The 20,769-nt window shown below is 41.0% G+C and overlaps 2 protein-coding genes across 3 annotated transcripts in view; one reads left to right on the forward strand and one right to left on the reverse strand.

The window, feature by feature from the left end:
• The window catches only part of EPSTI1 (epithelial stromal interaction 1), a 49,965-nt gene extending 35,035 nt beyond the window's left edge, over positions 1–14,930 (reverse strand). The window contains exons 1-3 of the mRNA XM_064714302.1: positions 14,668–14,930; positions 3,771–3,829; positions 1,722–1,805 (exon numbers count right to left, since the gene is read on the reverse strand). Of these exons, the coding sequence (XP_064570372.1) occupies positions 1,722–1,805; positions 3,771–3,829; positions 14,668–14,861 (337 nt within the window). The 5' untranslated portion in view covers positions 14,862–14,930. The remainder of the gene's footprint in view (positions 1–1,721; positions 1,806–3,770; positions 3,830–14,667) is intronic.
• Positions 11,183–20,769, forward strand: part of DNAJC15 (DnaJ heat shock protein family (Hsp40) member C15) — a 33,414-nt gene continuing 23,827 nt past the window's right edge. The window contains exon 1 of one of the 2 annotated variants that reach the window (XM_064714332.1): positions 11,183–11,311. The gene's annotated coding sequence lies outside the window, so the exon portion shown is untranslated. The remainder of the gene's footprint in view (positions 11,312–20,769) is intronic. The other variant, XM_064714342.1, reaches the window with a different exon arrangement.

The following is a 20,769-nucleotide window of genomic DNA, read 5'->3' on the forward strand; positions in this document are numbered from 1 at the left end:
CAGAGGAGAGTAGAACTTGCATCCTTCATTGCTCTCATCTCTCCATGATGCCTGAAAGTTTTCCAGTCAAATATTACAGAGTTGAAAGCCAGAATACTTATTTCCCTGTGGAAACCACAAGTGTTAAAAAACTTTAAGAAACTTCAACTTTATTTAGTGATTTTATTTAGTGATTTGGACTAGATGTGCAGTCCCTTAAAATCACTCTGAGAAAATAACACATGATACTTTTTTCTCCTAATGAGTACCTACAGGGCTGAAATTAGAGATGCCATTTCAGCTCCAAATTTGTTCCTGTGGGAGTGATATGTTCTAATAATCTTTGCACCTCAGTTCTTTTCAGAGGCACTGAACACAGTACCTGTGTCTCAGCCTCCAGGAGTCTAAGTGGCAGCTAGAGAGTGACTAATGACATCATATTTTCTTATTTTATTTTTTTTTTCCTCTGAAGTTTCTTCTTTGCCCAGAAGGAATTTAAATGCAGTGGGGCCAGAAGTTAGGACTCCTTACACTCAGTCCCTGCAGCTTTAAGGACACTCTCAGCCAGGTAGACAGCTTGCACACATCAAATATGACAAATTTCTTTTTCCAGACTTCACGTTCTTCAGCAAAAAGCTCTATGGTCTTTTTGTGACAGAAGTATGTCTTCTAAAAACTTCCCACAAGCAAGAAGCAGATGTTACATGTGGACTCACAAAGACTGTGTCTGGCCACACAACTGCACATGATTTGAATACAGGGCATTGCCACCACTGCAAACAACTGTGACTCAGCTGCAGGGCAGAACATGTAGGATCAGGATCACCTTGAGCCAAAAATCAGCTCTGGGTTGGAGTCAGCTCAAATTCCTCTATCTTCCACCTGCTGTACATTTTTATACACTGGACACCACCACAAACTTATCTTGTGTAGCCTGGCAGAGAAAGAACTTTATTTGCAGGTCAAAGCAGACCACATCCTGCACTGTGCACCCCAAATTCTCCTACAAAAGCCAAGGTAAGGAAGGGCAGCTCTTCTTTTCTAAAACTTTTTAAAACTAAGCCAGAAATATCACTTAAATTCTTTAAGTACTTTATAGTGGTTACAATTTAAGATATCTCCTACACTTCTCCTCACCCATCTAGAAAACATCTTGCTTATCTTAACATCCACATCAGTTATGCTCAGAGTGTCTTAAGTTCTTGCAGCTTTTTACCATGTTTTTCATTTACCTGTCTGTTATCTTCAAAAAAAACTGGTAGTACAGGGCTTCACACACATTTAGCCTGCAAATGATGAAGCTGCAGGGATCACTTTTGCCTCTTCAAGAGCCAACAGCCAGGAAAGCACACACAGACACAGAGGAGTTTTCTTATGGGTAACTGGAGGCTCTCCAACATGCTGTCCATCTGCACACTAATGACAAGTGTGTGCCCCCTCAGAGACATCAACCACAGACAGTGTAAACAGCAGGAGGGTTAATCCACCTGTTTTCCCCAAATGGTAGTACAGATTTTCTACCCTGCTCTTGACAGATTTCTTGAGTGACAATCTGTGCTGTTTTGTTTCAGAAACATCTTCCTTGCCTTGATCATCAAGAAGCACAAAGCACATACAATAGACTCAGGCCAGCCCTTATTGAAACTGAATCTCTTTTAATAAGTAGAGAGAAAAAGTTAAACTGTCTCATGTCTTGGAAAATTAAATTTTGGAATTCTCAATTGCTGATTTCCATGTCTTACCCAGTCTCTGTGGCACCAACGTAATTGGCCCCGGCCTGTGTTCTTTCTTCCATTGCTCCAGGTCATCGAGCTCTTTCTTAGCAACTGCGCAGGTATAAAAAGAAATAAATATATGGAAGTTAGAGGAATACTAACAAGCAGCCATTACAGCTAATTGCATGTAATCCTGAAGACCATCCAGGAACCAGCTTGCTTCTCAAGAGATGCAGACACCCGCACAAGAGGTTATACCGTCACTGCAATAATTAGCTAATAAGCAAACATTTTTCCTAACTTGAGACTGTAATGGTGAGCAACCCTAGGACTCAACCCCAAAAGTAAAGCCAAAACCAGCTAGGAGACTGCTAATAGACTGCTTTTTAACTTCTGGGAACCTATAGGTAAGTGCCACAGTATTTATTCCTTCAGGTAAAGCAGAAGTTGTTACAATGAAGATATTATTACTGCATAGAGGGAAATCCTTGTGGTGTAATGCTCCCCAGCAGGGAAAAGAAAAGTAATTTTCCCTCCCAACCACATGCTCCCTAAATAAAAACAGGAGGAATGCATGAATCAGCTTCAAATTAAGACACTTCAACATAGGCACCCATGTGAGATGGGCAGCAAGCTCCCCGCGTAGTCAGTGCAAGTCAATACAGCCGGGGTGCAGCCATATGCTCCAGGATGGCTGATTTAACTTCTCTCTTTGTCGACTGACAGAGAGAAAAGCACAACAATTCCTTAAAATATCAAGGCCAACAAAGCCTGTGGAAAGAGGAGCTGTGTTTTACACTAGCACTTCAGTTGCTCTAGAAGCTTATTTCACTCTTACAGTTATGTGCATCCTAATGGCTGGCTATGGCTATTGGAGGCTAACACCAGCCCTCCTCTAAGAGGATAAAGCCAGTGTTTGGGTAAACCTCTAAAGAGACCCAAAAGACAGAGAACAGCTTTTTATTTCACCTTTAAAACAAGCATTTAAGTAGAGACTGTATCCAGTGAGGTCCTATTTCTGCCAGCGTCCAAGACAGAAATACTTGCCATGCTTCAGACCTTCCACAGTGGCACCACAAAGTGCAAACAGATCTTAATTAGAGCAGCAGCACCTTTGCTGTTAACATCATAGTCAGATCTAAGATGATACACGGCTATTCTTCCTTCAAAAAGATACAGTTTGGTTCATGATAAGTCCATTTTCTTTCTTGCATCCAAAGGAAACCCAACCCACACCAGCCTGCTGGTAAAGCATTTCAGCCAAATTCACAATGTTTGAGAAGAAAGGATTTGATTGCACTGTTTCCTCAAGGATTCAAGATGTGAGAAGTGCTGACTCACACTCCTTCAGCTTTCATGTCTTGCATAAATCAATGCCCAGGTGCGTAGAACTGCTGTGCCCAGTCACCACTGTATACAGAATTTATTTCACATCTGACTCTGGCTGTAACTTTGCCAATAAAAGACTTCAACGTATGCCTGATCTTTCTGGTAGAGATTCGGGGTGCTCCTGCATAGCTACTTTCACCAGCAAGACTCAAAGCTAAGCAAAAGTGAACATATATCCACAAACACTTTCCACTTAAAATTACTTTCATCAGTTTCAGTAGAAAAGCCACCTACACTCAAATGCATGTTCAAGAACCAACAGTGTTTGCAGTTGCTTTTGTTTCCACATGGGAGTATTTTCAAAAATATTTCTTATTTATATTTTTGTTCTTCCTCCTCTTAACCTTGAGACTGTTCAAGGTTCCCCAATATGAATTCAATCCTATAAAAGTTGGATAGAGCTAATTCCAGCATAGTTTTTCAGAAGTCATCTTGAACAACTCCTGCACTGAAATTACCAAAACCCTTCCAACAAGATTTATTCTGCATGAAGTAAAACCCGATGATGAGTCACTCTTAAGAAAAGCTACATCATCATGGAGAATGCTCATAGCATTGGCATTACTGTTATATCTGTACATATAAAAGCATTGCAAAAATGAGGATAAAAATTGCAAGAGCAATAAAATGCTAAAATCCTGAAGTTATTCAAGTGTGTGTATTATGATATTAGACAACTCAACTTACTTTGCTGCAACTGTTTTCTTCTGGTTTCATTTGGAGTTACCAAGACATATGGGCCAACACTAAAATAAAAGAATACACTCTTATTTTTCCCGTTCACACAAAATCAGAACTAGAATGTGTTCCTTCATCACCAGTTTTCTGCTGTTGTAGCGAACAACTTCATAGAAAAACTAGTATTTATTCTGATTCAGCTCTTTAGGAATTTTTGGTAAGTACTCCAAGGAGTTCCTGTTATATTTGTAATTGGCAGCAGATACCAAGGATAATATTTTCAGGAATTTTTAGCATAGCCTTTGCTGTTCTTTTTCAAGTCTTACTCCAGACTGCTGACCTCAAATCTTATGCCTTTCAAATCAAATCACGTCCTTGCATCACAATGTTCCATGTGGAAGAGCACTGTCTGCGGGGAAGAACACTGGTGCTGGCAGTCCCACCCCTTACCTTGTGGACACCAAGCGCCTTGTGGACTTTAAGCAGTCTGCCCAAAAGTTGTCCAAGGGGTGTGCAAAGTCACACTGTTTGTGATGGACCCAGGTGACTTACTCTCAGCCTGAGCCTCAGTTTCCTTGCCAGCCTTTCATTTTCAGGCACCAGGAATTCCTTGGGCATATCCATCTTGCTGTCACACCTAAGGTGCGACTCACTGAATCAGGACAAGGGGCCTGTTTTGCCAGACTTAATTCAAAATGCAGTTGCTGTCTCAAGGAGCTATCAATCTAATGTGACAGCAAAGAGGCAAGCCAGGGTTCAGAGTGTATTAAGAGACTCGAGGTGATCAAAAGAGTGATGAAAACTTGTCAGTTCCACTTGGAGAAGACAAAGGGCTTTATCTCCATTGTGTATTGTGTGAGTAGGAGTTTACACAGCTCCCACTTATCAGAAGCTGTGCTATGGGGGTGCAGATTTACAAGAAATGCACTAAGCAGAAGTTGGCCCCACACATCAGAGTCTTGGCAGGGTTATATATGCATGTGTGGGCACAAATATTTCATCTGGCTTCATTGCAGGAAAAGCACAAGGAGAAGAACAGCTAGCAAAGAATAATTAGGGGGTGAAGGCTGAGCCTCTTCAGGAGGGGCCACAGGGAGTGGCTAGAGGACAAACTAGCAAGCAAAGAGAGAAGTTTGCAATGGAAAAGTAATTAAACAGTAAGGCCCAAGACTAAGGCTTAAAAGGGGAATGAAAATCAAGCAAAGAGATCAAAGTGCCCAAAGCTGCCTGCTACCGTATCACTGTAATTCAGGATTTTGTAAGAGAGTATTTATATCCAATTACCTCTTTCTCTTTGAAGACTTATTCTAGGAGTTTGTGGATTAATTTATAAGATTAAACTAGTAAAGATAGAGCCGTGAGCTTTAATGGTGCCATTTAATATGATCTTTTCCCTTTCTGCCAGCATACTATGGTGCCCCCGAGACAGTGAGACTGTTCTGCACATCTCCACTGAACCCCAGACCCTCCAAGGCTGGAGTGAAGAGGGCAGCAAAGCCCCAGTGGCACTCACCACACAACTGCAAACATTACTTAAAAGAAGCTTTGACAACACATCTCACTTATAGCATAACACTCCCAATCAATGATGTTGTTTCAGATTTTTCTCTATTTGATTGAGTGGTAGCACTTCCAATTTATCCCAAAGTGCCTTTAACAAGCTGTTACACAAGGTATCTGTTTCAAGATATATTTTTTATAGCTTTTGTTTTTGTTTCAGATATTAAGATCATATTTCTCTCAAGTTCATACACAAAAATTATTAAGTACCTTTTAAACTCCCCTCCTTTCCCTTTGGCAGTGATAAAAGTGGCTGAAATTGTATGTTGCAATGCTACATATCTTCCTCTCCCAAAAACTGACCAGTGCTTCTAGATACCATGCTGCTTCACAGCACTAGAGGGCAGAAGAGTTTTTATACCATATACTTTGATGACTTCAAACAGCATTTGTCTGGTTGATTTGTTTTAAGTTATAATCAATTTTTTTAAAAAAGACCTTGGCTTGTCTGGACATGTATGAGAAATCACGGTATCAAATCTAGCTCTTTTGCCATTAATCATTTCCTTCATCTGCTTCTGCTTTTTGGCTGGAAGGCTCACACCCCAGGAAGCCAGGTGGGGGCCACTCTTCTGGTACCTGACCATGGCCTCATCTTCAGCACCTCAGAAGGACTGCACATGAAATTCAGCAAAGATCAATCAGCTTACCAAAGAGGTGGAGGCGACAGTACATTTACCATCTGTTTTCCAGAGAGCAGATCAAGAGTTGTTGTGTTTAAAACAGCGTTTATTTGAAAACAAAATTAATTTCCATCTTATTGAAATAAAGGCAAAGAAAGTGAGGATGCCAAATCTTCAGTGGGGGAGAGAAGGGGAGAACAGGACACCAACTTTTCTTTCTCTTTTATCTAATGCTTTGTTTTACTTATTATTAGAAATAATAAGGGGGAAAAAAAAGCAGAGGGGAGCATTATTGAGTTTATCTAAGTTCATAGTATTCACCTTGGTCTCTGGAAAGAAATGCCAGAGTGTGGGTTTGGGTATTGGGATCAGGAATGGCCTTAAGCTGAAGGAGGACAGGTTCAGGTTAGATACTAGGAAGAAATTCTTTACTGGCAGGGTGAACTTGAGGCACTGGCACAAGTTGCCCAGAGATGTTGAGGATTCCCTATCCTTAAGATGTTTAAGACCAGGCTGGATGGGGCTCTGAACAGCCTGTTCTAGTGGCAGGATTCCTGCCCATGGCAAGGTGTTGGAATTAGATGACCTTTAAGGTCTCTTAAAGAATCATTCCATGATTCTTTGATCAGGGAGAAGGAGGAATAAGTACATGGTAAATTTCCTGTGTGAGGGGTGAAAGTCAGGATTTCTTGTAGGGTTAAAAGGCAAGGAACCTTGCCTTTTAACCCTACAAGAAAGGAAGCCAAATGAGCTGTTGCCTGAGAAACTCTACCTGCCCTACCAGTTCTAAAATCTGCACCTAATTTTCCTTATTTTCTTGAGATTCTCTTTTTGAAGGAAAGAAAGTAAATGCAAAAACCCACCACCAGCTTCCACCTTGTGTTTTTATCCAGTTTGCAGGATATTTTATGTCATTTCTTTGTTGAGGCAAAACCTCTGATCCAGTTAAGCCTATAAAATCTGCTACAGCCTGTCAATTTAATATTCCAGTCAGTTTCTGGGTTGCCACAGTAGCCATAAGTCTGGAGCAAATTATCCTACTTACCTGGGGAGCAATTAAGGAAATGTGAAGATTTGAAGCTATCAGTGGTCTGCAGAATTTTGTGCTTTATACCAAAGCACACTTTATGAAGTGCTTCAAAATCCACAGACAGAAAAGATTATAAAGAATTTAAATTTACAGTTTCCCTAATAATGATTCTAATTGTTATAAGACTTAAGCCTATCTTTGAGGTAGAGTTGTTTTATAAATACAAATACAGAAGTCACTGGAAGGGGGAGAAAGAACATCTTACCCCAGTTATAGCTCTTCAAAAAAGACAAATCATCTTCTGCCTTTATGGATCATATTAATCTTGATGAGTGTTTTTTGTTTTATTTTCTCTGCAGAAAATGGGAATGTATTGACTCATTACACAGACTGAACAGATATTAATGAGAGTAAGGAAGTTGTAACCCAATAAGAGAATGTATCTATATTGAAATAAAAAAAAAGGAACCTCCTATGATTTTTCAAGCAGATACACATACCACAGTTGTGGGATTCTAAATGTCTATATATCATTGTGGTTTAACCTCAGTCAGTAACTAGGCACCACATGGCTGCTCGCTCACTCGGCCCCTCCATGGCATGGGATGGAGAATTGGAAGGGTTAAAGTGAGAAAACTCATGGGTTGAGATAAAGACAGTTTAACAGGTAAAGCAAAAGCTGCACACACAAGCAAAGCAGGAATGGATTCACCACTTCCCATGGTCAGGCAGGTGTTCAGCCATCCCCAGGAAAGCAGGGCTCCACCACATGTAACAGTGATTTGGGAAGGCAAACTCCATCACTTTGTACATCTCTCCTTCTCCTCCTTCCCCCAACTATGTGTGCTGAGCCTGATGCCATATGTTATGGGATACACCTCTGCCAGCTGGGGTCAGCTGTCCCACAGCTCTCACAACTCCCTGTGCACCCCAGCCTTCTCTCTGGTGGAGTGGGAGGCAGAAAAGGCCCTGACTCAGTGTCAGCCCTGCTCAGCAATAACAAAACATCTCTGTGTTACCAACACACTTTTGGCCACAAATCCAAACCACAGCCCCACAGCAGCTACTATGAAGAAAATAAGCTCTACTCCAGCCAAAACCAGCACATACAGAGAGAGATATAAAACATTTCAGTCAGGAGAAATATGCAATAACATCGTATATAATCTCTAATGATAGTTTACACTTTGAGTGATCAGTAATACCATGTCTAAAAACTTAAATTTTGAATCATATGTGTAAGTCTACTCTTCCAACTAGCTCAAGGACACCTCTTCAGTGTTTTAAAGGCATTGATGATAGTAACTTTTGTTCTACTTTCTTTCAGGTTTGTATAAAATAGTTTATTTCTAAAATTGAAAAAACCCATGAGGACTGCTGCTCACTGGTAATAGGTTTTGCAGAGCTGTGCTCTTCAGTTTTTCCTCAGGTCCACTGCAGCCATCTACCACAGGAGAGATATTCAAATGAAGTGTGAAATAGTTTAAAGAGTTAGAAAAGGAATGGGTGTTATAAACTGTATCCAATTCCCCTGTGTTTTATACCATGGGTGCATTGGTACATGAATGTCACAGAGCTGAAAGCCAAATATCTTGCTCTGCTGGGCAGAGTACTCTGCATAACAGACAGAAACTAAGGAGAATGAAGTTGGAGGGCAAGAAAAATGACTAAAGGGAAGGAGGCATGGGCAGATTCAGTCAGAGGAGTGCAGAGGAGTGCATTAGATAGTATGTTAAGACTGAATTTAAAAGAGATCAGACTGCCAAAGCCAGCTCTTGAATTTCCTTCAAAGATACACTAAGCTGAACTTTGCATTCATTTATCAGGAATTGTTTTAAGAGCTGTCAAGTCCACACCACCACAAAGTATTGTTTTCACCAAAGCTCCCATGCCTGATGGAGCAGCCACATGCTGCTGAGCAGCACAGAAGCTGCCAAATTAAAGGGCTACAAGATGCCAAATCTCAGCAAGCAGATAACTGTCCTGCAGGTATCCCTATTTCGCAATGCACACACAGCCAGATGCTAATGATAATTGACAGCCACAATTCTAGACCTCAGCTGAGCAATATGCTCTGTGTCCCAGCGGTGCCATAAGCAGATCTCTGGGAGAGTGTACAAACCTTACATGCAGGCCTGGGGCTCTGGCTTTCCATCTTTATCAGTGGCATCATCTTACCAGTCTGCAGCTCAGAGACAAAAGTGATTTACTGGGGCTTAGCATTACACACTGTCTGATTTATCCTCACTGCACATGTGCTTTTAACACAAGAGGCAGAAAATTCATTACATTAGCAGGAAATGTTCATCACCAAAAATCTACCTCCATAGATTTTGTCCTGTGTTTGCCACAGGCCAGGAATGCACTTAATTAACACAGTTCAAAAGATGTCTGGAAGATTATTAAACCAGGGTAACTCACTTCTGTATCTGGTCCCTTTCATTAAGAACAGACAACATTTTTGGCATTGTGAGAATGAAAGCAAAGAGTTAGATCCTGAAGAAGTGAACTTGCAAGGGGGAAGAGTGAGAAGGGAGAGGGCAGCAGAGAGCAGCCCAGGAGAAAGTAAGAGTCAGAAATCTGCAGGAAAGAAACAGACTTGAGGTTCTGCTTTTACCCACATGCTTGTAGAGAAATTCCTGAAGTTAAAATTTAGTCAAAAGACTAAAACTGAAACTTGGAACTGAATTTCCAAGTTCAGATGAGGCTCAGACTCAGCAGTTTGTTGTGGTCTAAGCACATCAAAAAGAAGAGCAGGTGCTTCAGTCACACTCTGTTCTGGACAATCTCAACCAACTTCTGAAGATCCAAGGCAATTGCCACCCTGACGGTTCAAATCAGGGAGCCAAGGGGTAGCTCTCAGCCCAAACTTGGCTCACAGCACAGCTTTCTCTCCTCTGGAAACACTAACATGCCATTAGTCAGATAACACCAAAGGGGCAGAGCTCACTGTGGCAGGGCTGTAGATCAGCAGCAGACCCAGCAAAGTCTAGAAAAGTCAGACATGGCTATGATCGTGCCATCCCCACGTGCTAGAGCAGCTCAGTTCCCTCAGTGTAGCACAGCATCAGGGATGTAGGGAGAGGGATGTAGGTATGTAGGGAGCATGTCAGAGCCAGCTGGATCGCCTGGTAATCCCTGGCCTTGAGGAGCACAGAGCATCATACGTGGGCAGGCCAGGCACTGGGCTTGGCAGCACCGAGTGCTGAGCTGAGCTCTCCCCTGCAGGGCCGTGCATGTGCTGCATGTCAGGCTTGCCAGCATGCCTGCAGAGCTCAGCAGGTCACATGCTGTACCACATGAACACTGAGATCTGAGCTAGTGCCATGTTCATCTCTGCTTCCCTGCCTCTTCTCTCTTCAACAACGTATTTCCTCCTCCGCTGTCTCTGTGTCAGAGAATTTGTCCTTTCATTGCCCCTGACCAAATGCAACATCCTCCCATACATTCCTTATTCATCACTTTGCCACAGGTCCTCATCAAGCTATGCATCAAGAGAACACGTCAGAGCTTGTACAAAGCAAGCACTTCCAAAAAAGCCTTCTAATACAGAACACGGAAAGACTTCCTTCCCTGCCCCAAACATTATATGGCACAGCAACCACCCCATCCAGACTGACAGTATAGTTATTGTCTTACAGAGACCCTGCCACCAATCCTGTGCCTGGAGAAAAGGCTGGCTACTGACCATGGCAAAGCTGGGCATCTCTGAAGCGTTTCACTGGGCTGTAAACATTAGTACATCAGCCTGAAAGACAGAGAGTTGTGAGGCTTCTCCTGTGCAGCAAGTGGAGAACAAAAGTCTGAACAGATTTTCTGTAATTCAAATTAACTGTCTTGCACTCCCACCAGTAGCCTGGCAGTGGGCAAAACAAGTATTTTGCTAAAAATTCGCCAACAGTTTTGTAGACTGTCCTAGGTTACAATATAAAGATGTATTCTATTCCCATCCTCTAGAGCTGCTGAAAACAAGAGGGGCATTGTTTTTCCTCATCTCCTGTTAATGGGCCCACCAATGCCTTGCTGCATGACTCAAAGATCACTCCCTCCAGCAGCCATTTCTCTTTAATGGCCCCACCACATGACTCACAGAATGACATCAGCTCATTGAGATGCCCCGCCCAGGGGGAGGAGCTAAGCATCCCCACCTGGATATCATCTGGGGTTGGGACAGAACAAGCCTTTTCTACTAGATCTTCAGAGGAAGAGTATGCCCTTTCTACAGGATCACTGCTCCAACAGAACTGCATTTGCTACTCCAGGAGGACTGCAGCCACCAATCCAACTGGACTGCTACCAACACCCTGACCAACAGGGTGTCAGGTTGTATTCTGACTGTCAGTGTTTTTTCTTTTGTATTATTGCATATATTTTGTTTGTTTGTTTGTTTTCTTTTTCCTTTTCCTAAAAAGTTGCATTTCTGACTTGGAGTCTCTCACTGGTTTTGCTTTCAAACCAGAAAATAGACTAACTATTGTTTTATTTTAAGGAAACTTTAGTTCATGAAAGAACTATTAAGTATAGCCTGGCAGCAATAGGATGAGAGGTCTTATAACACCACGGGTATTTTGGTTTGGTTTTTGTTGCTTTGGTTTTTTTAAATTCAGGATTAAGATTGGAAAAGAAAGGAAAGAAACCTCTGATAGATTTGGCTCCAGTGTCAAAGAATACAATTTCTGAGTCAAGCATTTTAGCAAGTCTGCTCTCCTTTCAAACAAAATGATGAGGGACTCTTACCAGCTGTGCAGCAGTGTATCTTCAGGCTTTATTATTTTGAATTTCAGTTTTTAATGGATTTTACCAGAACCAATATTATTTTTGGCAGCTTTAAAGGTGCTAAAGGCAGACTGCTGAATGGGGGCAGCAGTTTCTTTTTCAGGCACTAGCTATAGTTCACCCTCTAATTTCCCCACTTTCCTCCACCTTTCTTCTGTACAGGCTTTTGTTTCTGAATAGGTATGAACAGGGGCAATTTGGGAATTTGCTTTCTACAAGTTAATTTCATGGCACTTAGCAGACAAAGTGAAGCCACTTAAATGCAAGCTTATTATTATAAGCAGTTTCAAGGTCTTGTCATCCTGGTGACTTTTTTCTGTGGCCTGAAACCACATTCTATGTATAACTGGGTGGGGATGTACAAAGTGTGACTTCAATTTTGCATTTGAACAAGCACTTTTCTTAATTAGGACCATTTTATTGTCACTTCTCGCCCTTGACATATCATATAAGGGCTTTTCCAAACCAAAACTATCTAATCTCTAATACCAGCTGCCCACCTTGTATTTTTAATAGTCTGGTTTGAATATTTAGTGCTGAACAGGACTGCAACATGCTACATCCCACACATATTTCCTGTGCCCAATCTAAACAAAAGATCACCTAATATGACCCAGAGATGTTCCTGAGATGTTTTCCCACTCCAAATTTCTCTCACAGCCTGAGACAGAGAGTTTGCACTGAAACAATGCACACAGAGCCTTCAAAAGAGACTCTAACTACTGCTTTGCTGGCAGCAGAACTATACCCCTGTCTGTTTTCAAAAAATAGCAAGCAGAAGCTGGAATAGAGACACTACTTGGCACAGAGGTATCCTGTTTGGGCCCCTCATGTTCCCTCTGCTATGCATATTCCAGAAATCCTTTAGTAATGTTAGTCTGAGCTTTTTTTCTCCTACTGTCACCCTGTAACTGCAGCTCTCCAGCTGCTCTTGTTATCCCAGAACCTGAAAACCGGAACCTGAGGGTGTTCCAATATTTTAGTTTTAAAGGTCATATTAAAAGATGTCGCTGGCTAAAAAGCTGAGTCAGCTTTATCAGCAGTAAAATGATATTTTAATCTGAAATCATTCTTTAAATGTAGGTTGAGAAAAATGAAGTAATAATTAATGAAACCTTTTTTTTCCCTTTAAGAATAAAGATCCCTACTGTTCTGTTTCAGTATTTCAGATGCTATCTTCTCCTTTAATCTGTATTAGTTAAGGAAACTGCAGTTTAAGTGGCTTCATCCCATTCAAACTGCCAGGTAGCATCCCCTTTCTAAAGGGAAGGATGCAAACCCCCCTCTAATTCACTTCATTTTTTTATTAGACTATTAGTTTCCCACTCATATTACATGGTTTCTATTCCAAACTGCCTTTCCTTCATCCCTCTTCTCATTAACTGAATACTAATGCAGAGTTTAATTTGTACATCTGAGATTTAGGAATTAATTCTTTGTTAGTACTTTATGAAGACACAGAGAGAATATTTCCACACAGCAGAAAATAGTGCTCAGTCTTTGCAGAGGATGCACAACAGTTTTATGTCTGCAAGAATCATGTAAGATGAAAGAGGGAACAGGGATTTGTGTGATTATATGTGCTCTGGCCTTAAATTCTGCAGGGAGCTTTGGCAAACCAATTGATTAATTATTCACCTAACCTTTACCAGGGAGTTTGTATGCCAGACAAACTGGGTAAACATGGTCATGCCAATGGGAAAGCTCCCACTGGCCCTGCTGCCCCCTCTTCCCCCTGAAAAACAACCCAAACAGCAACAAAATGCACACGTTACAGCTACATAAACAAACTGGGGCTGTCCTTGCTCTACTGTGGATATGTGGCACTGTGAGAGCAGGCAAGACAGAGAATTTTTCATATGTGGAAGTGGCAGAAAATAGACAACTAAAGAATTGTTGTTTGCTCTCCTGAAAGTCAATCATTAAAGCAGTGATGGATTTTAAAGAGACTCAGCGTTTAATAGTCCCTGTATCTTGACTACCCAATAGGCAAGCATTCATGGGATTCAGTGGAAAGCTGCTGATCTCTGCTCACCCTCAGCTGCCTGCCACCTCCTCCAGACGTGGCTCCACCTTCTTCACCCAGAAGGAAGGGAAAGGAAACTGAAAGAGTTTGCAGTTTTGCCAGCTGCCCTTTGAAAGACGGAAGAAAAAGAAGCAAGCTAAGCAAAATCAGCGCAAAGCAGTAATAATGTTAGCATTATGCACTGTTATAAGAACTCAGAAAAAGCACATATGGTGAAAAGGAATCAACACTTGGCTATGGTCATCTAAGTATATTTACATTAAACATACATGCATAAAATGCAAACACAGAGCTTTCAGTTTCTATTCTGCATTATATCTGCAAGACAGAGCTTATATAAGTTATCTCAGGATTGTCAGTGGAAAGCAAGAGAGGGACTAAGCAGAGATTCCAATAAAGCAGCAAATGCTGAAGCTTTAGTTTTAGTTTTGTGAGCATGAAGTTCCTGGAAGCTGTTCTGTGTCCTTGACTGCATTCAGAGCAGTTTTGGAATGCAGCCTATATCCATCTCTTAAGCCAAAGTAAGTATTTTTAGACTTTCCAGGATGAAATATTAGGAGGCACAGAAAACAGGGAGCTAGAACCAGATTTGAAATTTCACTTTGAAAAAAGACAGACACCACGTATGCCAGTATCCAAGGTACAGAACTGGCCACTGCTATGGCACAGGGTGTAAGCTATGCTGTCAAGAAGCCTTCCAGAACAACTTAGGTCCCATGTAGGAAGCTCCAAGGAGATGGCAGCATGCTGCCTGTATGCCCAGCCACATTCAGGCTCTCTGTAAAATATTTTCACCTTTAACAGTGTACACCTCGAGTAAACTGGAGAACAGGCACCCAGTGCAGGTAGTAATCTACATTGGTAATCTCAGTCAGGCTCCTTGTTACTTACTATTGCTTTTGCTGTTGTTGGTGCGCTGATGCTTGGCCTCCTTGTTTCTCTTCAGACGCTGCCAGCTTCTGGGTGTTTTCACCCTTCTCTGTTTCCTTGTTGCCATGAGGGTTACCCGGAGAGGAAGATGGCATATTGAAGGCAGTAGCTGTCCTGTACCTGCTGCCTTCCTTCCATCCTCCAGCCTCAGACATGGTTTTGCAAGTACCTTGCCTTGGCAGAAACCAGTATTGCTGCTATAGCTAGGGGAACACTCAAATTTTGGAGGTGCCAGAAATCAGTTTCAATTCTTGCTAAACTCCTCCCCTTCCTGAACTTTGGGCTGGCAGGCATGCCAACACATGTTCTAGTTTCTGAGGCATCCACCAGCTGAAGCTCAAGTTTCATCATCTCAATCACAGTGTCCAGGCAGACAGAGGTCACAGGGTGACAGCAAAGCTGATCTGCACCAATAAACCAGGTGACAACAGTTTGTGCAGAAGCATGGGGAGATCTGACATTTTTCTGATAATTTCTGACATATATTTCTGATCTATTTCTGACATTTTTTTAACCCAGCGCTTCCCTGTGACAGAGGGAATAACTCTTGGGGGTGCTATTACCTACCCTTGAATGTGGAAATAATGCAGGTTCTTGTTAATAAAGTTCTTGAGGCAGATTAGAGTGAAAAAACACTGAATGACCAGTGTTTGCAAATATGTGTGTGTGTGTGTATATATATATATATATATATGAACAGTTTGGTTGCAATGGAAAGTAGCTATATAGCCATTTTGTTTATTATTATCTATAGCAATATGCCAATATGCAAGCATAAAGATATCACTTAAAATGTGCAAGGGGAAAAAATTGAAGAAGGAGAAAGAAAGGATAAGAATAGGAAGATGCATAACGACCACCCCTTGATTTACAATGAGACTTGAGTGTTGCTGTTGGTTGAAGTGATGATTGAAGGTCTTGATAAGTCGTCAGGGGGTGTGTGTAAGAGCAGGCAATTTGGCATGGAGGAAAGCACCACCCTGTTTCCACAAGATCTGCCTCTTATCAGCCTCAAAGCCCAGCTTGTAGTCTCTGGCAGTTATAAGTTCACCCTTTCCGTGTTTTGCAGGCCTGAGGTTTGTCACTATACACCCAAAATCTCATCTCATTCTTGGTGAGTTGCAAACCTGGTCTCAGCAAAGCACCTGGTGCCTTCACAAATGGGCAATTACTTTGAGTCATAGTCCAGTCTCTCACAAGGGGGTTTTTGGTTTCTATATCACATGAGTGTACAAGGAAAGATGAAAGAGAAGCTAAAACCTAACCTTCAGATAAAACTTAAGGCAATGGTCCTGAAAAATTCCAATTTGGCTTTTCAATTCTGCTCAATCAGAAAACTACTTTGACTTTCCTAATTCTACCTGAATAGAGGACAAATACTTACTGAAAATGGAGATCGTTTGAGTGATCACATCTAACCAGTGGTGTTTTCTAACCCAAGCAAAAAAGCACTATCAATGCTACTCCAGGTTAATGCAGCAGAACTAAGGAGGTCCAGCTCCACTCATGCAGATCTCATCACTCTGTCCTCAGCTGGGCAAGCTACACTAGAAACACACTGCTGGCCAGGTTTCCTGACTGCCTGGACCACCTAGGTCTCACAGCACTCTCCACACATGCAGGGGAAGGAGTAAAGGAAAATGCCATATGGAAAGCCACAGGCTGCCTGGTGGTTGTAGTGCTCCTTGGGACCCTGCCACCAGCAGCTCACCTCCCAGAGCTTCCATATCCACAGGGACCCATCTCCTAGGGCTGCCCCAAGAAGGCAGCACCAATGGTCTCTGCTCCCCCCGTCCCTCCTAACATGCTCTGCAGCAGAGATAATCTTCATTTGTACACAAATCATTCTGCAGACTTTGGAGTGCAAGGGCAGTGTGTTGTAAAGGGATGAACTGGTGCATGGTCCCTTGCACCACTTCCCTTCACAAATATATATATATCTATTTAATGTAGAAGGTGGTGGCAAATGAAAGCAAGCACAAAGCTTACTCCCTTCCATAGAACTGGAGGGTTGATATAGGAGATGCAGGAGCACTAGAAGTAGCACAGAAATTATAGCCAAAATAATGTCTGAGGACTGCAAAGATTTGTGGGATAACAGCTGTGCCTACAGACACCCTATCTGGTAAAAATCCAGCTTTGACATCTGGAGTGTTCTTATCCATGCAGATTGATGTCTTAATAACCCATATTTAATTACAAAAATTGATTATAATTAATGTGGCCACTGCTGCTGTGTCTTCAATCCTATAATGTTATGTAAAATTCAGATCTAGTGTCATTTTCCTGTTGAAATTTAGAAACTTTTGGCTGAAAACAGTAACTGTAGAATCTAAATATTTATATCTATATTGCTCAAAAAAGAGGGATGTGAAATGAACCCAAGCTCGAGAAGCTTGATCACTTTTGTTGCTTCCATGCTCATTTATTTCGTAGCTCTGTTGTGGACAATGCAAACCAACTCTATCCAGGACAACATCCAGGTCTGGCTCTAAGGATGGTTCATGCCAAACATGACCCCCAGAAAGTCAATACTGACTAGTGCACCAGATTTACCTTGTCCACCCCAAACATCTCTTCATCACTATCCCAGCAATCTCAGACTCACCCCACAGCCTCTGTGTGATACTCCAGTTTATCATTCATCAGCCCTTCAGTTTCATGCTGCTCAAACACAACATTTCACAGGCTGCAACCCAGCTCTTACGCTGCTTCAGATGCATTGAGCTGAAATATCCCCAAAATAATAATCAAGTTCCAGCATCATGGCAGTACCACCTAAGGCTCTCAGGATGCTTGGAGTTTGGTAAGGACATGCATATTGCCTCCACTAGGACCCACCCAGCCCCTTAGCTACTTCTAGCCTAGTCTTGGGCAGCACATGTATGAGTCTGTACTAGCTGTGTTTAGGAAAAAGGATCAGCCTCCAGCCCTGTTTTATTTAGTGTCATAGATGTTAAACAGATGCTAAAACATTAGAATGCCAATGCATTCAGTCTCCTGAAACACCACCAAATCTCAACCTTCCCAAATCCTACATAAGGATTTTAATTCAGTGCTTGTATTTTTCTAGACCCACCAAATACTGACTGCCAGTTCTACCTAGGGGCTATATTTATAGTTGCTGCACATCCCTAACTGGATCTGAGGCTGCAATGCACTGGCCCTTGCTATCAAGTGAGCACTCACACAGTTGGTGGCTCCTTCCCTCCCACCAGTAGGATAGAGGGAGAAAATAGGAAAAGGAGTGAGAAAATCCGTTTGTCAAAGTAAAGCTTTTTTGTCTGTAAAGCTCTGTTGCCTCCAGCTATTAAAACCAGTTTTTTTAATTTTATTTTTTGGGAGACAGAAAGACAGAAAATGATCTTTCTTTTGCTCTGAGAAAATTCCTCAGTGGACATGTGAAATATTAAGAATCGTCATATTCCCTCCCTCACCTGTGTTTCTCATGAAATTGCAATAATAAAACAAAATAACTTCTCTGGAGGAACATTTTGTACTGAACCTTTATTTCCAACTCTGCAGCATCATGAACTATACCAAAAATGAGAGGTATCAAAGACCTTTTCTCACTATGAGGGATCTGGGTCAGCCAAGTCATCATTTCTTTGGGAATGTTAGATAGGATAAAACTCTATTCTATGAAAGAAATAGTATTAATACCCCCATAAAATTTAAACAATGTAATGTTCCCTATCTTTCCTTGCCTGAAGACAACTGTTCGTTCTTCATTATTTTACTGTTGGTTCACGGCATTTTAAGGTTTTGAATTTTTAAGGCTTTTTTTTTTTTTTCCACAACCACAGACACATTTCATTAAAAACTAAGATTTTTATTTAATCCAAGAATACTAGAAGCCTAAAGCCTGAAGAAAAACATTAAAATGCAGGAGACCTTTGAAAGGACAGCCAGGTGAGCATTTATACCACCCACTTTCTATTTTGCTCAGAAGCCAGGAAATGGTATCAGAAGTCCTTGATTGCTGGATAAATGTTTCTTCCTTTGTCATCAACATTAAAACACTTAGTCCTGCAGCTGAATATGATGCTCAATGGTTCACATACAAAGCTTTTTTCCCTGGATATTTTAGCTAAGTAGGTAAGACACACAGCTGAATATCCTACAGAGCATATTAAGTAATTGATAATTGGGAACATATCTCTATGTTTTAGAGCAATGGCAAATGATGGCAAATATCCCCAGAGGAATATCTATAATTAGAAATGCTTATTTAGTTGTTATACCATGATGGCAAAATAAGAATTGAATTTTTAGAGGTGCAGTTTACCAATGTTTTTTCTGGCTGAGTACTCTACTTTCCTCTACAATTAGGTTGATTGCTTTCTGCAAGGTTGATAGAACTAATTGTTACAGCTGAAGACGCTGGAGAAGAGAATTTTCTATGATCTCTGGAGAGGAGCCCCAAGAGGAGGGTAAAATGTCAACATTTGGTTAAGATTTATTCTTGTTTAGATTGAGGACTGGAATTTGTCAGGTTCAGCAGAAAGAGTGCCATTAGCTTTGACAAGTACGTGTGTGTGGATGTGTTGGGTAATCTATTTAGGAGATGTAAAATGCTGCACACACTTCCCATTTTATTGCAAAAAGCTGAAATTGACGGTACCTGTCAGAAAGTATCATCTTCCACCCTCTAAAAGAAAATTGACCCTTGCTTTCTCTACAGTATTACAGCAGGTTCACCTCTCCTTTAATTAATACTGCTTCAGCAAATGGAAGTGGTCATTGAAAATATAATTAACCTGGGGTCCAGAATTTGCTGTATTGAGGTCTGGTGCCTGAAGATTATTGCTACATTTTAGGAGCAGCTCTTTAGCCTGGAGGATGCTATGCATATCTATATTGCTATATAACACTAAATAATAAAGCAGGGCTGTTTTAAAGGTCTGATGTTATAAAAGCAATCAGGACTACAAATGAATGATTTATATAATTAAAAATGACTGCAAAAATCTATTGGAAAAGGCAAAATTAAGTGGTAAACTGCACAAATGGTATCAGAAGCAAAGATGTCTAAGAGCTATTGCTCCAGCTCTATGTCCAGAAGGAAAAAGTCCTTGAGAAGTCTGGCAGTATTAAAATAGTATTTGCTGTATTCTTGAATAGATCTTTTTTCTTAACAGCCTTTAAAGCATAGATTTACTTATTCACAAAAGATACATGAGCTTTTTGGCATATATACTATCTTCTACAAGGAATAATTATGCTCTTTGAATTCCTAAAGGCCATGATTAGTTCCAGCTTAGGATTTTATATAATATACTACCTTGTGGTACCTAGTCAGCCAAAGGTGTCATACAGACAATTATAGTGTCTAGAAAGAACATTACATTCTTTATTGTATTATGTTTCCAAATACATTACCTAAATAAATTAGTAGAAGTCCACAGCTCATATTTTTTTTTAATTTTTATAGTATATTGTGGTAATTAAATATACAAATGCTTGTAGGAGAATTAACTCTTACAACTTCTAATCCTGGCTGACAGGATTTATTCTTCATTCATTTGTATGCTCATGACAATTCAGCAAGGCTCAAGTACTGACTTTTCCAGTTTTATATGATATGCCTCATGATTTCCTTGATAACTTTCAATTATACTCTCTTTTCTGCCTGACCTCAGAAACTTCTAATCTTTAGGATGAAACTTTGGTCACAGCCATTCTAATTTCACTGATCGGGTGCTACATTTACAGATCTTTGGAAATTCTCAGTGGTAAAAATCCCAAATACTCACAGGATCCTTTTAATCAATTTCACAATATTTAACCTGGTTTAACCATTTCTAGATTCTCCTTCATTCCTGACAGAGACTCTTTCCAGCATGGATCCTGACTGCAACATGGAACACTGCAGCACAGACTGGTTAGGGAAATAATTTATAGGAAAAGTATGCAGACAATTAACTTCAATGGCATAACAAATCTGGACAACATTGCTACACATTAATAGTGACAATATGCTGGAACACACCAGTGTTTAGGATTGAATTAAATAGTAATGGACAGATTGTCTCCACCAGCACCACCCTGTGCATAAAGTAG

The sequence above is a fragment of the Zonotrichia leucophrys genome, chromosome 1 (assembly GCF_028769735.1).
Source record: "Zonotrichia leucophrys gambelii isolate GWCS_2022_RI chromosome 1, RI_Zleu_2.0, whole genome shotgun sequence".
NCBI classification, from domain to species: Eukaryota; Metazoa; Chordata; class Aves; order Passeriformes; family Passerellidae; genus Zonotrichia; species Zonotrichia leucophrys.